Source organism: Crinia signifera, chromosome 4, assembly GCF_055691185.1.
Source record: "Crinia signifera chromosome 4, ASM5569118v1, whole genome shotgun sequence".
NCBI lineage: Eukaryota > Metazoa > Chordata > Amphibia > Anura > Myobatrachidae > Crinia > Crinia signifera.
In genome coordinates this window covers 48,414,973-48,429,997 of record NC_139220.1, presented here as the reverse complement: position 1 = coordinate 48,429,997, position 15,025 = coordinate 48,414,973, and the positions used below count along the sequence as shown (strand labels likewise).

General features: G+C 44.1%; 2 protein-coding genes across 3 annotated transcripts in view; one reads left to right on the top strand and one right to left on the bottom strand.

Annotated features, from left to right (window-relative positions):
* FAM114A2 (family with sequence similarity 114 member A2) overlaps positions 1–5,524 on the bottom strand; it is a 40,136-nt gene extending 34,612 nt beyond the window's left edge. Inside the window, exons 1-2 of one of the 2 annotated variants that reach the window (XM_083181732.1) lie at positions 5,303–5,524; positions 3,069–3,283 (exon numbers count right to left, since the gene is read on the bottom strand). In XM_083181732.1, the coding sequence (XP_083037858.1) occupies positions 3,069–3,272 (204 nt within the window). In that variant the 5' untranslated portion in view covers positions 3,273–3,283; positions 5,303–5,524. Of the gene's footprint in view, positions 1–3,068; positions 3,284–5,190; positions 5,213–5,302 lie in introns of those variants that run through there. The other variant, XM_083181733.1, reaches the window with a different exon arrangement.
* MFAP3 (microfibril associated protein 3) lies at positions 5,310–12,713 on the top strand. The gene is made up of 3 exons (XM_083181734.1): positions 5,310–5,499; positions 6,156–6,586; positions 7,773–12,713. Exons 2-3 carry the CDS (start codon positions 6,289–6,291, stop codon positions 8,528–8,530), a joined length of 1,056 nt encoding a protein of 351 aa, XP_083037860.1. The 5' UTR covers positions 5,310–5,499; positions 6,156–6,288; the 3' UTR covers positions 8,531–12,713.
* The last annotated feature ends 2,312 nt before the right edge of the window (positions 12,714–15,025 follow it).

Genomic DNA, 15,025 nt, shown 5'->3' with positions numbered 1-15,025 from the left:
TTCACACTAGGGTTAATTTTGTTGGAAGCCAATTAGCCTACCAATATATCTCTGGGATGGTGAGAAAATATCCAAGCTCCACAGTGGCCATATTGTGAATCAAGCCCATGACCTCAGTGCTGTGAGGCAGTAATGCTTATCATTACGCTGTCCGTACTGCCCAAATCCAGGAGCACCTGGAGCATAGATAATTTGCATCTGTAATACCATCCATTAGCCTGCCATGAGATAAAGGCTTAAAATAAAAAATGCTAGAGAACATCCCTGTACATACTGCCTCTATATGTACATAAGTGATCACCTGCATATGCTTGTTTATCAGCAGTTATAGAATTTGCAGGTAGTATTACTTGCAGTTAAGGTGCCCATACATGGTACAATTGCCTGCACGCTCCCGCGTTCATCCATCGCTCAGCTCGATGCGATCTAATTTAAATTGCATACAATAATTGTACCATGTATGGGCACCTTTAGAGAGGTTGGGATTGTTTGGTATACAGCAAGTTGGTCGACAAGCATTAGGTCGACATGGGGAAAGGTCGACAAGGGGAAAGGTCAATATGGGGCAAGATCGACATGGTGCAAGATCGACATGTCAATAGGTTAACACAAGCATTAGGTCGACATTGTCTAGGACGACAGTCAAAAGGTCGATATGGGGTTTTTCACTGTTTTTTGACCCGAATGTCAACCCAGTTGACATGGACACAGTTTCCAGTGTACCACATCCGCTCGTTATGCTTCGGGCACGGTGCCACGCTGCATTCAGCACACTATTTTATTCTCCCACCATGCCCTAGAGCAGTGTTTTCCAAACACTGTGCCGTGGCACACTAGTGTGCCTTGAGCTGTTCTCAAGTGTGCCCCCAGATCCAGAGATGCCCAAACTAGTTTACAGCCACCACCAGTTCAAGTGTTATTTACTAGTCTCTTCTTTTCATTTAAAGGGCCAATGTATTTTATTTGTGTTACCTGTGGGGACCAGTGTGATTGTTTTTATATGGGGGGCAATAGGTTTGTTTTTTTCCTGTGGGGGCCAATGTGTTTTGCCCTGTGGGGATCTCATGGTGTGCCTTGGCAATTTTAAAATCTTATTTAGTGTGCCGCAAGGTAAAAAGGTTGAAAATCACTGCCCTAGAGGATGGTAGGGCATGAAATACCGCCTGTCGGCACATGTCGGCTCGAAAAACAGTGAAAACCCCCATGTCGACCTTTTCACTGTCGACCTAGACACTGTCAACCTAATTACCTGTCGACCTAACGGTGACCCAATGAACGTATCCCCTTTAGAGTTGGGCTGCTTCTCCAGCATGGATATCGGTACTTTAAGCTTCTGATATGCACGGATGGTGTAATGGTTAGCATTACTGCCTCACAGCACTGAGGTCCTGGGCTTGATTCCCACCATGGCCCTAACTGTGTGGAGTTTGTATATTCTCCCCATGCTTGCGTGGCTTTCCTCCGGGGACTCCGGTTTCCTCCCACAATCCAAAAATATACTGGTAGGATAATTGGCTCCCAACAAATTAACCCTAGAATGTCTGTGTGTGTGTTTACATGTGATAGGGAACATAGAGTGTAAGCCCCACTGGGGCAGGGAAATATTCTCTGTAAAGCGCTGTGGAATTTGTATGCGCTATATAAGAAACTGTTAATAAATAAAATAAATAATTTGCGCTTCTCCTCATGTGCATAGTTTGAGGAAAGCAGGAACTGTTCAATGTTTGAAAGAACATTTGACAATAAAGTTTGATCAAAGCTTTAATATTTCTCAGTCTGCTTCATTCAAAATAGCTCATTATACATCTGTGCACAAATCGGAAAGGGGCGACATATTGTTAACCCACTCGATGCGGTTTTCAACATTTTATAGGAAAGTTTATGTGTATGAGACATTAAACTATGACAAAAGGGAGCTGCACAGTGACAATTTTAGTAAGAGTGACAATTTTTAAAATAGGTGTGAAACTTGCCAAGCAAACATTTTATGAACCCTTTGAGTGCCAACGTTGCTTTGAGAGATCCTCAAAATATCAGTTAAAATGCCAGCGCCGCTCACAGCGACGGTTCCATTTGTGTGTACAATATTTCATTAAACAAATAATTGACTTGGCTGTATCTGTATTTATTTATACTAATAGAACAGTCACTGTAAGCGATGCTGGCATTTTTCCCACCAGGTCAGTTCACAACTTTGACATCATTTCTTGACTTTGGACGTGGCACACAGATGTTTGGATAAACCAATATAAAAAAAGTGAATTGCTGATTAAAAGTGGATTATCGTTTATGACAGTGATATTTATTACTAAATACTGCTAATCACTGACGTTGGAGTGACCTTTACTCAGTGCCTCCATGCAACACTTATGTGATCAGGAACATGATAAACCAGAGAATAAATCCACCCATGCTCAGTTTACCCATATTGTACATGGTACCAGCTACGTGGCATATTAAAACAGAATGTCTTTTGCTATCAGAACTATCACTAGTCATGCAAATCTCTCTATATCAAGCAAGTCATTTTTTTCATATTTTGAACAAAGAATGTAAGCTTGCATTAAGGGACCCCAAGTCCCTACACTAGCATTAAATTGCTGTTAAATGGACTCATCTCTCAGTAAAGAGGCCAGCATCCAGACAAGGGATGGCTTGTGAACTAGTCCTTATATAGGTATATGGTCACTAGGTCGACATGGGGAAGGTCGGTATGCATTGGGTTGACCACTGAAGATCGATATGCATCAAGGTCGACATACCTGAAGGTCAACATGGGCCTAGGTCGACAGGTCACTAGGTTGACACATGCATTAGGTTGACATGGGCTAGGACAAGTGAAAAAGTCGACATGGGGTTTTTCACTTTTCTTTAGCCAACATGTGGCGACAGGCATTATTTCATGCCCTACCATCCACTAGGGTATGGTGGGAGAATAAAATAGTGTAGCGGTGAACTTTTTTTATGTCGACGGTGTCGACATTCGGGATATAAAAAACATGAAGACTTTATTTGTGTCACAAAAGCAACGTCTTGCGCTTCCTTTGATATCGGGACTAAATTCTCACTTGGTCTGGCGTCTCATTTCCCTCCTCCTCCTCAATGGACGCACTGTTAGATTTGGACTCCGGGCGCTTCCGAGTTATGGCCACTGGCTCGGACACAGGTTTGCTCTCCTCGCTTGTACTGCTTTCCTCAGGGCCTGGATTCCGTTCCTCTTCCTGGGGCTGGCCGGTGTCCCCGGTGCTTATACTGCAGTCTTCTTCAGACATGTTTAAAACATCTAAGGTTGGAGAAACAATAAGATGATTTTTGTAAGTTACCTTAAACTCTCTTATCCAAATCCATGTGGGAGACACTGTTAAATTCTGGGGTGTATAGGGCACCCGTTCTAATACAACTTGTTTATAGCCCCATAAATTTTTGGGCACATAGGTCCCGCAGCTACCGTCATTCTTAGATGGCAGTAGCCCATTGTATTCTATGGGCTACTTACTGCACTGCCAGCAGGGCTATCCGTGCACGTGCATACCCCCCCCCCCCCCCCTATAGTAAATGTGCCCCAGAATGTGATACATTTCAGCAGCCGTATGTGCAGCTCCCTAACCTCCAATTATTTGGCGAGCGCATTATCCTTATGCCACCCATACAAAAAAGATAAACTCTGTACGTTTTGAACTAGATTGTACAAATCTAGTTGAAAAAGTAGAGACATAAAGGGCCAGATTCTCTAAGCTTCAAAAGTGATAAAATGGAGAGTGATAAACAGCCAGCCAATCAGCTCCTGTCTGACATTTTTCAAACACAGTCTGTGACATGGCAGATAGGAGCTGATTGGCTGGCTGTTTATCACTCTCCATTTTTTCATTTGTTGAGGTCCCTGTATTTCCGTCAGCATTTCTGTGGGGGCAGCAAAGAGGCCAGATTTACTTAAACCCCATACATACAGTACTAGGTGACTTTTTAAAACATATTGTTTATTTTGGCCCATCACTTATGATATAGCTTACCGATATAGTTCAGTGTGTATGTACAATATTGTTTGCCCAGGGTTATTGGCGATTAATGATTGGCGGTAGTCTGTCGTGTAGTGTGTACAGAGCTTTATGGGGCCTACACACATAGTGATTTTTAGCCATTTTCTAAGCGATCTGATTAGATCGCTTAGAAAATGACCCTACATTGGTGTGAGCAGTGTGTGGCATTATCGCTGGTAGAACAAACAATGAGCAGGGAGCATACATCTCGAGTCATGGTACTGACAGCTTGCTCAGAACACAGCGCTACACATTTCTGTGTGTGTGCTGAGCAGCTCTGTATGCTGAACAATCTACCATCGCTCAGATTGCTCTGCACATTCGCTATGTGTGTAGGCCCCTTGAGTGTTTTAGCAAGCCCTCCCCGGCAATGACCTTTGCACATGTGCGGTCTGCTCTAAGGCAGCCACAGAACTGCATATGTCCAAAGCGGAAATGAATTATTATTATTTTTTATCATTTCACCTCTTTACACATTGCCTATGATTATTAATACATTTGAGTGAATGTTAATGCCTTATAGCTGTGACAACAAAGTGTAAATACTTCCCTCATACTGCAGCAGGGAAGGCGACAGGGGGGGGTCAAAGGGGATACTCGTACCAGGCCCCGAACAGTTGAGGGGCCCCAAGACTTTGAGGGACTCAGGTTCTGAAAGCATGGCTGCCTAATCACTTGTCTGGCTACCTGTACTAATGAGTTTAGTGACGCAACACACTAAACCACACAACGCTGACCCCTCCCATCTCTGCCCACCTGTATTATATTGCATTGTAAATATTAATTATCTATTTACTTCTAATATAAAAAAAATACATTCAATATGTAATGTAATAAGAATCCGCGTTCCCCGAGATATCAGTGTTCCGGGCCCCAAGATTTCTGTTGCCAGCCCTGCACTGCAGCCCACTTATACATGGGAGTGTGCCACTGTATGTTTATGTCGCCAGTGTGATAACAACAATGTACACTAGTGACAAAGCACTTGAGTAGCATAGTAATGAAGCAGAAAACAGCAGGCACTACAGGTCACGGATGGCTATGTCGTATCACCCTGCGCCACTCCGCACGGTAACAGCACGCACTACAATACTACGTACTCTGTAGGCTGCTCTACCTATAGCATAGGGGTGGTATGTACATAGATATATACCGCTGTGTGCAGCGGACAGCGCAACCGCACCCCGTATACAGCATATGGCGCAGGGACTCTCGCGCTATGTTGTAGCCGGGTCCCGGGGACCCCGCGCTCGGCGTGACGTTACCTGAGGTTCCCGTGCTGATGACGTCAAGCAGGATGGATGTCCCCCGCCGCCACGTCACTGACAGCTCCAGACACCTGCGGCAGCCGGGCACCCGGAAGTGATCTGTCAGCGGGTGAGCACTTCCGTGTAGCGTTAATACTGACCGCGGATGTCGCTGCTGCAGACCCGGACGAGGGACGATGACCCGGAGCAGAGAGGTGAGAGCAGTCTGGTAATTACATGCGCGGGTGGTTTTGGGAACGTGTCTTGTCACTGCTTACTAAACAGTACGGCTTCCGTAACAGCCGCACCCGGCCTGCTGCACAGTGGCCTTATTCCTGTGTTCTCAGCTGACAGTGCTCTTACCCACTTAGCCTCCCAAATATAGGTACATGTGTTCTTACCTACTCAGTCACCTAACATTAGGTAATTGTGCTCTTACCCATTTAGCCTCCCAATATATGTGCTCTTACCCACTCAGCCACCTAACATAAGGTACACATGCTTTTACCAAGTTGGCCTCCTAACATCAGGTACGCAGGCTCTTACCCAGCACAGACATTTAAACTACAACCACTAAAATGAATCTGCGGTGGATATAATTAATCTGTAATGGATAAAAGTTCACTGAACATCCAGCATAAATGTCATTATTTGAGCAATTTGTATACAGTAACTAGACAATTGTAATGAAAGTGCTGACATTACATTAGCAGGCTGAATCTGGCAGAATCTAGTTTTAGCTGTAGCTTCTGTGTAAATTGTTTATCACACTGCATATTGCCGTCCGCAAGTTCTTGTTTTCGGGGTTATGTTGTACTTTTGTTTGGCCTAATTTAAAACCATTTATACAGTCTGTTTTTCCTGTTTTTAGTTTTGGACAGGAAGAATCCACATGAAGATGTTGGAGAAGACCAGGCATCAGCTTTTTAGCAACAAATAAGACGTATACATTCTTGGCATTTAGAATTTGGCTTGGAATATATCGCCATATTTTCTATGATCAAATGGAAAGGTGGACTTGTGTCTCTACCCTGCCCGTTATCATCCTGTTGTGCACCGGTTTAGCCGGAGTCGCTTCTACCGCACAGGTCTCCCACCAAGAAAATAAAACCCATGCGGTCCACCCGCATAATGCCTCCTTCCATGCTCCGCTGCAAATTACCGCCAACGCTCCAGCACACAGAGATCAAATAGCCAAAGAGGGAAGCAGTACAGTGATAGAGTGCAATCTAAATGCCACTCAGAACGGTGATGTCGTGTGGTTTAATTCCAAGGGACGCCCGCTTGGAGAGGTGGAAGGAGGTAAGCTTTGGCATGGTTTTAATGGGTTTCCGCAGATAGATTAATAGTCAGTAGGTTGACAGGCACAGAAGATCATCATGACATTGGTCAAAACAAGGTTTTAGGTTTTTTTTCAACATTGTCCAACCTCATGGACTAAGGCCCTTCTTCTGGTTTATTTAAAGGCTGCAAAAGAAACAAAAATGGCACATTAAGCATAGCATTCAAAAGTTTTACTGAAGTAAAAACGCTCACGTACATATAAAATAGCAGTATACAGACACAAACAAAAAAACAAGGAAGTTGTGTGGAGGGAGAGAGAGGGACATGGATTTGGGGTGAGAGGTGAGGAGGAGGAAGGGGGCAAGGAGAAACATGGAGAAATAAATAATGGAAAAGGAGAGTGCAGCAACACAAAGTGTATGTTGGGTGCCCAGGAGTCAGTCACCTGGATGTAATCGGGAGGAGGCTGCATTATCTCTCCAGCAAGGAGACGCGGCTCTGCAGGGGCACTGGTGGGTTCTTGGGCCCACATCATGAAGAATGTGGTCCGGCAAGACTAATGCAGCTTTGGGGGTGTAGAGAGAAGCACACATACCGAGCGTTACTTTTTCCAGATACTCTGAACAGCCAGCGCCCCCCCCCCCAGCGGCATGTGCCCCACCCCCTTTCTGACGTTCGCGACCCAGCTTATTGCCAGGTCGCTGTGGGGGTTAATCATCGCAAAAGCCGGGTCCAAATCCCGAGATCGACCCGGCATTTGCGATTTGGAAGAGGTCTAGACATGTGCAGATATGGCTCAGCACAGATAGCTAAATCAAATTGACTGAGGTGCTAATTAAGTCACCTGTGGGCAAGCATGGATAAACTTAAAGCCTGGATGATTGGGGTGCCTTGAGTACCTCGTTTCAGATCCTTTGTTCTTGGGGGTACTTTGTAACCATGTTATATTGCATATGGGTATCTGGAGGAATAGAACATATTCTACTCTAGAAATAATAAGTACAGTGACAGCAGTGAACAATTACACCTTGGTTGCCGGATATTATGAGTGTAATATTTTTACTATTTCTTTGCAGTTCTAAAACCACATTATTTTTGTTTCCTTGATTATGTAATTGTATATCTGCTATAACATCACTATTTTACTTTTAGCACTGGAACAGACGTCTTTTAAAGTCTTTTCTTTTTCCTTTAAATAACACAGGAGGGAAATGGCTGATCTCCTCCAGTGGCGCCCTAAATATTACCAGTGTGACTTTCGGTGATCGTGGAAGGTACACTTGTATGTGTCCAAATGGGAATGACACCTCCTTCTATACAGTTACTCTGCGGGTGACCTTCACTTCCGGGGACATGGGAATTTATTACGTGATTGTCTGCTTGGTGACCTTCACCATCACTCTGATCCTCAACATCACTCGACTCTGCATGATGAGCAGCCACCTGCGGAAGACCGAGAAAGCCATCAATGATTTCTTCCGTACAGAAGGGGCAGAGAAGTTACAGAAAGCTTTTGAGATAGCCAAACGCATCCCAATTATCACCTCTGCCAAGACTCTGGAGCTGGCCAAGGTGACTCAGTTTAAAACCATGGAGTTCGCACGTTACATTGAAGAGCTGGCCAGAAGTATTCCACTACCTCCACTCATCTTTAACTGCAGGGCTTTTATGGAAGAAATGTTTGAGGCGGTGAGGTTGGATGACCCCGACCAAGTTGAGAAGGATCACTGTGCGGGAATCTACACCATCAGTCCACATATGACTCGGAGTGGATCTCCTGCTGGTGACTCAGAAGATAGCTCAATCCAAGGCCAGGAGATTGCCGTGAATGTGTCCGTTCATCCCCAGTTTGAGACTCAGAGCATCAACACCAACAACTCTCAGGAGTGTGGTCCCATATCATGTCCCGAGGAGGTCATCTCCATAATGGAGCATGAAATTCCACCAGAGGCCACCGTGTGACCATCTTAAACTCATTACAAAACCTTTGTATTTTTCATTCCACATCAAACGTCTTGTTGATTCTCATTTGTGCCAAGTCACTTTGTTCTACAATTTATATATTTTATAACTATACGATCAAGGAGATCATTCCTGAATGGTAGGTGTTGTCATAAACTGGTGTCTCGGGTGTTCTATTTTCTCTGTACCATAGAAAGGTTGTACATTCCAGGCAGCGCTTATGCCCTACTGAAAACTTTTTCTTTCCGACTTGCCTACATTCATAGTGTTCATTCTAGCACCCTTCAACTAAAATCCACAGAGGGGTTTATATGCGAAGATGGACATTTTATGGAAGATGGGATGTTGCTATGGTCAGCCAATCAGATTCTATTATCTTATCAAAGGTGCTAAATAAGAAGATTTTAATTGGTTGTTATGGGTAACAACCCATCTTCAATAGAACTCCCATTTTAGTAAATTAACCCTAAACTGTCTGACTATTTAAAGAATATCGCAGATAAGTGATTTATAGACTTTTAGAAGTACCGTAGATAATAATACTGCCACTTTATAGGGATCGACCGATAGGGATTTGAGATGTAACTGTGCCGAGCCGGAGAGGGTGGTAAGTGATTGGATGCAGCTTTCAGATGTTTCCTGGGCTGTTTAATCGTCAGATACAACATATGGCTTTTAAATGTGTGTACACATATCCAAATATGTTGACACACTATCGGCCAGTGTGTACCAATCGATATATCTGTGAACGGCGTTGTTCACAGATTTATTTCGTCTGCTGTGCAACACAACCGATGCCTGATCTATCTAAAGATATATCAGTGCGTCATGCTGTGTGTACCAGCAAACCCTTCCACCTATTTGTGATGGCAGTCCCGATGGATCAGGCAGTGTGTATAGGTAACAATTGGTCTGCAGATATATTTACTAGTGTGTACTAAGCTTTATACTGCATGCACAACCCCATTAAAGTTAACAACAGAATACATTTCTGTAATCCTGCAAATTAGAATGAATAATTATTGAATATAAGATTCACTTCTACCAGATGCCCTCAGGGTCAGGTTGCTAGAACCGACGTGAACTGGAGCTTAGTACACATACACAGCGGCAATCCCGAAGCTTCTGGAAATATTGAATGTATACACTTTCTTCACTATCACTAATACCCCTTTTACACCAAAATCCAAGGTCCGACCCGGTATTTGGAACACGGTTCCAAGCCAGATCGGATCCGGGATTTTGGTCTGTTCACACTGCGGTGCTGCCCGCAATGTAAATGGGGGCGACGCTTGGAGATGACATCATCTCCAAGCACCGGGATTGCTGCGCCTATTACTAGATTTATCCAGCATGTTGGATAGTAATCACCGGGGGAGATAGCGACATGTGGGGCTGCGCATCGTTATGCCGATGTGATAAATCATTACATTTGTAGGCCCTATAAGTTCTAGGCTGAATAATACAGTCCAGCACATGTCTATGACCAGTCCACTTTCCCATTGCTGAAGTGGTCATCACATTATTTGTATGAGCCATTTCTGCAGAATTAGCGGGTAAAGAAAACCGTTTGCAACCTGTATAAGGCGGACAATTAAGTGCTGTCTGGCCGCTGCAGGAGCCGATTTAATGTGGGACCTCAACGGAAGTTTTCCCTTGAATCTCATACTGTAGATGTGAAAATGAAGAATGTAGTTCTCTGTGATGTGTACTGAGACCTGATTGGTGTCTGTCCTTACTGTGGATCCTGTGCTGTGTATAAAGAAGATTGTGCACATCAATATTTGTCCATATTAAAGAAACACCCTCCATTATAGATGAGTCTACGCACCAAAGGAATGTTGCTTATATCACCCAATTTGTATAAACATAGCTGCTCTCTCCTCTGGCATTCAGCAGCTGCAGCTCCTCCCTGTCTGACATCGCTTGCCATTTAAAATAATGAGCATGCAACATTCTAATCCAGCATGCTTTTCTGGCCACTCGCCCCTTTCTCCTGCGGTTTATTACTCACTTTGTGATCGACACCACCGTATAAGCAGAATTAGGCAGAACAAACACGCCGCTCACAGTTTCTAGCGCAGGTGGACAAGTAAATGAGAATTCACAGTACATGCTGATAGTTTGATGTTACCGAAGTAATTTTGTAAGCTGTTTAATCATGTTTTGTATCAGACACCTGCGAATGCTATATTTGTCGGGAATAGACACGATTGCATTCCTATCTGTGAAACCCAGACTTATTTATATTCCATCTATTTATTTCAGAATGACAGAAGGGGGGGGGGGGGGTCTTTGCAACTGCAGCAGCTGTTTATAGATGGTGTGGTTTGGCCACAGACGTTATATAGACCCCCTCCCTGCCTTTCCAATGTATGTGCGTCTGCACTGATTGTTTGAAATGATTATGCCCTGTAGTTCTCATTTCCATCAGTGGCAGCATTATGCTGGCAGGATTGTGCTCTGACTGTTAAATCACGCAGCAGCCCAGCGGCGTACCAGGTATAACATACCAAAGGTCTGTCTGTCTATCATTCCAATTTAATATATGTGCAACCTCAAGTCCAAAGCATTTTGGCAAAATATCTAAAGATACCTTGGTGAAATGAAAACGCTTAGATGGAGCTCAGGGCCAGAGACGCTTCACGGACAAAGATAATTTATACATTATACACGATCTCTACTAAAGAGGAATGTATATGTATGGTATGTTATCCTTCCCTTGTAGGGATAGTTCTGGTTACGGAGTGTGTTACTGATGCAGGAGACATTTGTTCATGACCACTGGAGTACATGGTTGTACATTTAAATGATTCCCCTAATAAATGCTACAATACTGCAGTGGTTATTAAGAAGTATCACAGTAATTGAGGCCTGAAAATATACCAAGGCTGAAAGTTTCATTATTGGGCGTTCTGAGAAACGGGAGTTGTTGCCGCCCGAAGAAAACTTCGGACTGTCAATCACGGGAGAAGCAAACAAAGCATGAAAAAGATTGGAACTAAAATATACCTTTTAAAATACAGAAGGAGACCGCCAGGGTAGCATTGTGGGGGAGCGAGGTGTAGCATATGGGGGGTGGGTTAGCAGGTAGGGTAATGCAGAGGGTTGGAGCCTTTATGAAATCCTTATTGTCGCTTTGACCCCTCGCCCCCCCCCCCCACTTGCTATACAATGCCGACATTTTAAGGCAGGGGGCGGGGCAATAACATGATTCAGCACACATCGCACCATCATCCGGGAGAATTGCCCACTCTTCTGGGGGCCCTGGAGAGCCACTCGATTTTCAGGAGCCTTCTATATAATCTAGGCAAGGATGAACTAAAATAAATATGGTTTAAGATAGTTCAGATTTGCTTTAAAGGTGCTTACTAACTAAGTGATTTTGCCCAGCATGTATGCACAGCGATGATGGTGAAAATCGATGGGCTGAAAACCGCTCATACACACCAAAAGATTTTCGCACGTTTAAGCGATTTTTCCGGGGGTGAGCAGGACACTATTTAAAGCAGTACACCCTGTCACTAGCGTCAGCTGCTGGCAATGATGTGGGAGCATAACTGACCTGTACACACTGGGAGGCTTTTGAGCCGAAAGCAGCTCAACTGACAAAATTTAACTGCTTTCAGCTCAAGATCACCCAGTGTGTATGGCCCTTAAGCTCCTCATTAATTATGAGTTCCCATATTTGTACAACTCATTGTTTTCCAACCACCAGATACCGACCGGAAGTACAGTATTGCTCCTCCGAATCATCTCTGGAGCAGTCTTTTAACTAGTTTTGAACTCTGCATGTGGATGGATTAGCGCCACCTATGGTGCAATGAAGAATAAGCACCTTCACCTAACACTCTTCTTATCTGAGTTTCTATATAAATACATTGCAAGGTATGATTAGCTTGTAGAGTTCTCCTTACTATGTAAACCTTTTGTAGCTGTCAGTGTGAAGGAATCATTATTACAGTGTTACAGAGTATTTTCTTACGCATTGTCTTTTGATTGTCTGACACTCGTACTGTATATAATACATTTATAATGGATCATGCATTATCTTGCGTAGCTTCTTGTACGTTTCTTGTTTCATATAGAAAATGATGAAGTGATTTATTAAATCTGAAAACAATCTGTATAGAAAATCCTGTCATTTCATTTTGTATCTGTATTAAATGCAAAGTTAAAGTGATCTGACTGAGTAACTTGCAATTTATCTTTATAAGATTATAGCCATGTATTCTATGGTTCTCCTCTACCCAACATTAAATTAATGGGAAATATATGGAGGATTAGTTGTATGAGAAAAACACACAAAATAAACATATTGGGGCTCTGACACATTGCTGGGGAAACTTGGGTCACTGGAAGGGGTGTGTGGATGTGTTTGGACGGTGTAATTATTTATTTATTAACATTTTCGGTTTCCTAGCATGGCGCCCGTCGTGGGTCATCGCATACCTTAACTTAAGGTATGCGATGGACGCGACCGACACGATATTTGGCTATTTTTACCCTTTATTGCCGTCGATTATAAAATCGCGTCCATCGCATGCCATTATAATGGCATGCGATGCGACCGACGCGATCAGCACGATTTAAATGGGCCAATGGCCCTGATTTTTGATTGTATAGGCACCCTAATGGGTAATGTGTATGTGAAATGGCCCCCCATTGTTAACGCCACCCCAGTTTTGACGCCAACCCGAAGCGTGGCGAGCGGCGGCGGTCCGCGTCCTCCGACCTGTTCATACCCCCACTATCCACGTCGGCGTGGAGTTGATTTTATAAAGTGTGGCGAGCCACCGAGCCCGAAGCGTGGCGAGCGGACGCGTAATACCTGTTGGCGTTCATTGTGGGGTGGCGTTAACAATGGGGGGGCATTTGACCCATGAGGGGGGGTATGCAATGAAAATTGGGGTCTGGGGTGCATTTTACATTGGGCCCAATGTAAAATCGGGTCTCAGGGACCATTTTACATTGGTTCCAATGTAAAAATTGCGTTGATCGCATTGCATGCGATTTGGTTGCATGCGATGCGATCAGCGCAAATTTTTCGGTCCCGAAGCATGCAATTAAAATCGCTGTGCTAGGAAACAAGTACCACAGTTTCTTATATAGTGCATACATATTCTGCAGCGCTTTACAGAGTATAGTTGAACATTCACATCAGTCCCTGCCCCAGTGGAGCATACAATCTATATTCCCTACCACATGTACACGCACACACAGACAATCTAGGGTTAATTTGTTAGGAGCCAATTAGCCTACCAGTATATTTTTGCATTGTGGGAGAAAACCGGAGTACCCGGAGGAAATCCACGCAAGTACGGGGAGAATATACAAACTCCGCACAGTTAGAGCCATGGTGGGAATCTAACCCATGACCTCAGTGCTGTGAGGCAGTAATGCTATCCATTACACCATCCGTACTGCCCTACGTAATGGTTAGCATTACTGCTGTACAGCACTGAGGTCATGGGTTCAATCCCCACCATGGCTCTAACTGTGCGGAGTTTGTATATTCTCCCCATACTTGCGTGTTTCCTCTGGGTACTCCGCTTCCTCCCTCAATCTAAAATATACTCGTAGGCTCCCAACAAAATTAACCCTAGTATCTCTGTGTGTGTGTATATGGTGTTGGGGAATATAGAGTGTAAGCTCCACTGGGGCAGGGACTGATGTGAATGTTCAAATATTCTCTGTAAAGCGCTGCGGAATATGTGTGCGCTATATAAGAAACTGTTAATAAATAAATAACACTGCTGTGGTGGGAACAAGTAAGGCAGATGTGGATTTATCCTACCTCCCAATTTTGCTGACCTTTGCTGGACAGTGCTTTTTTAGAGGGACTGTCCCACCTGCAGCCAGCAGTGTGCTGCGTTGGGGGGGCATTAGGGAGACTCCACTTGGTGTCCCTGCTCTGCTGAGCAGATCAGTGGAGAATAGACACAGTTCTATGTTTTATTCACTGTGAGATTGGGACGGGGGCATGGCCAGTAGCTCACATGCCCCCACTGCAGGGGGAAGTTGCTTCGTAATCACGGACATGTTTGTAAAACCACGCCCCCTTATTGGGGCCAAGGTGGGAATCTCAACTTTAGAGATCAAAATGTTGGGAGGTTTGGGGTATGTCAGGAGCAGGCAGGGGACATGTAATTAGCATACTATGACAGTGCTTCTCAAACTGGTTTCCTTGGGTTGGTGATCCAAGACCAAATCAAATAATTTATGGTCAAAATAATAGAGGCTGCAATCCCAAAACAATCATAAGCCCGACTCTACACCAACACATTAACTGATCTTAAAGATGACAGGTATGCACAATTTACTCAGTGTTTTCTCCCAAATGTATCAATAAAAAACTTTTAGCTGAGGGATGCAACAAAAGAAATACTTATAAACAAACACGTTGGAAAGTCCCAAGGCGCTACCAGTCCTTGCAGCCTCAAATCCAGATGGAGGACCACTTAGTAATCCTCTCTCGCAGATACTCCAGAACAA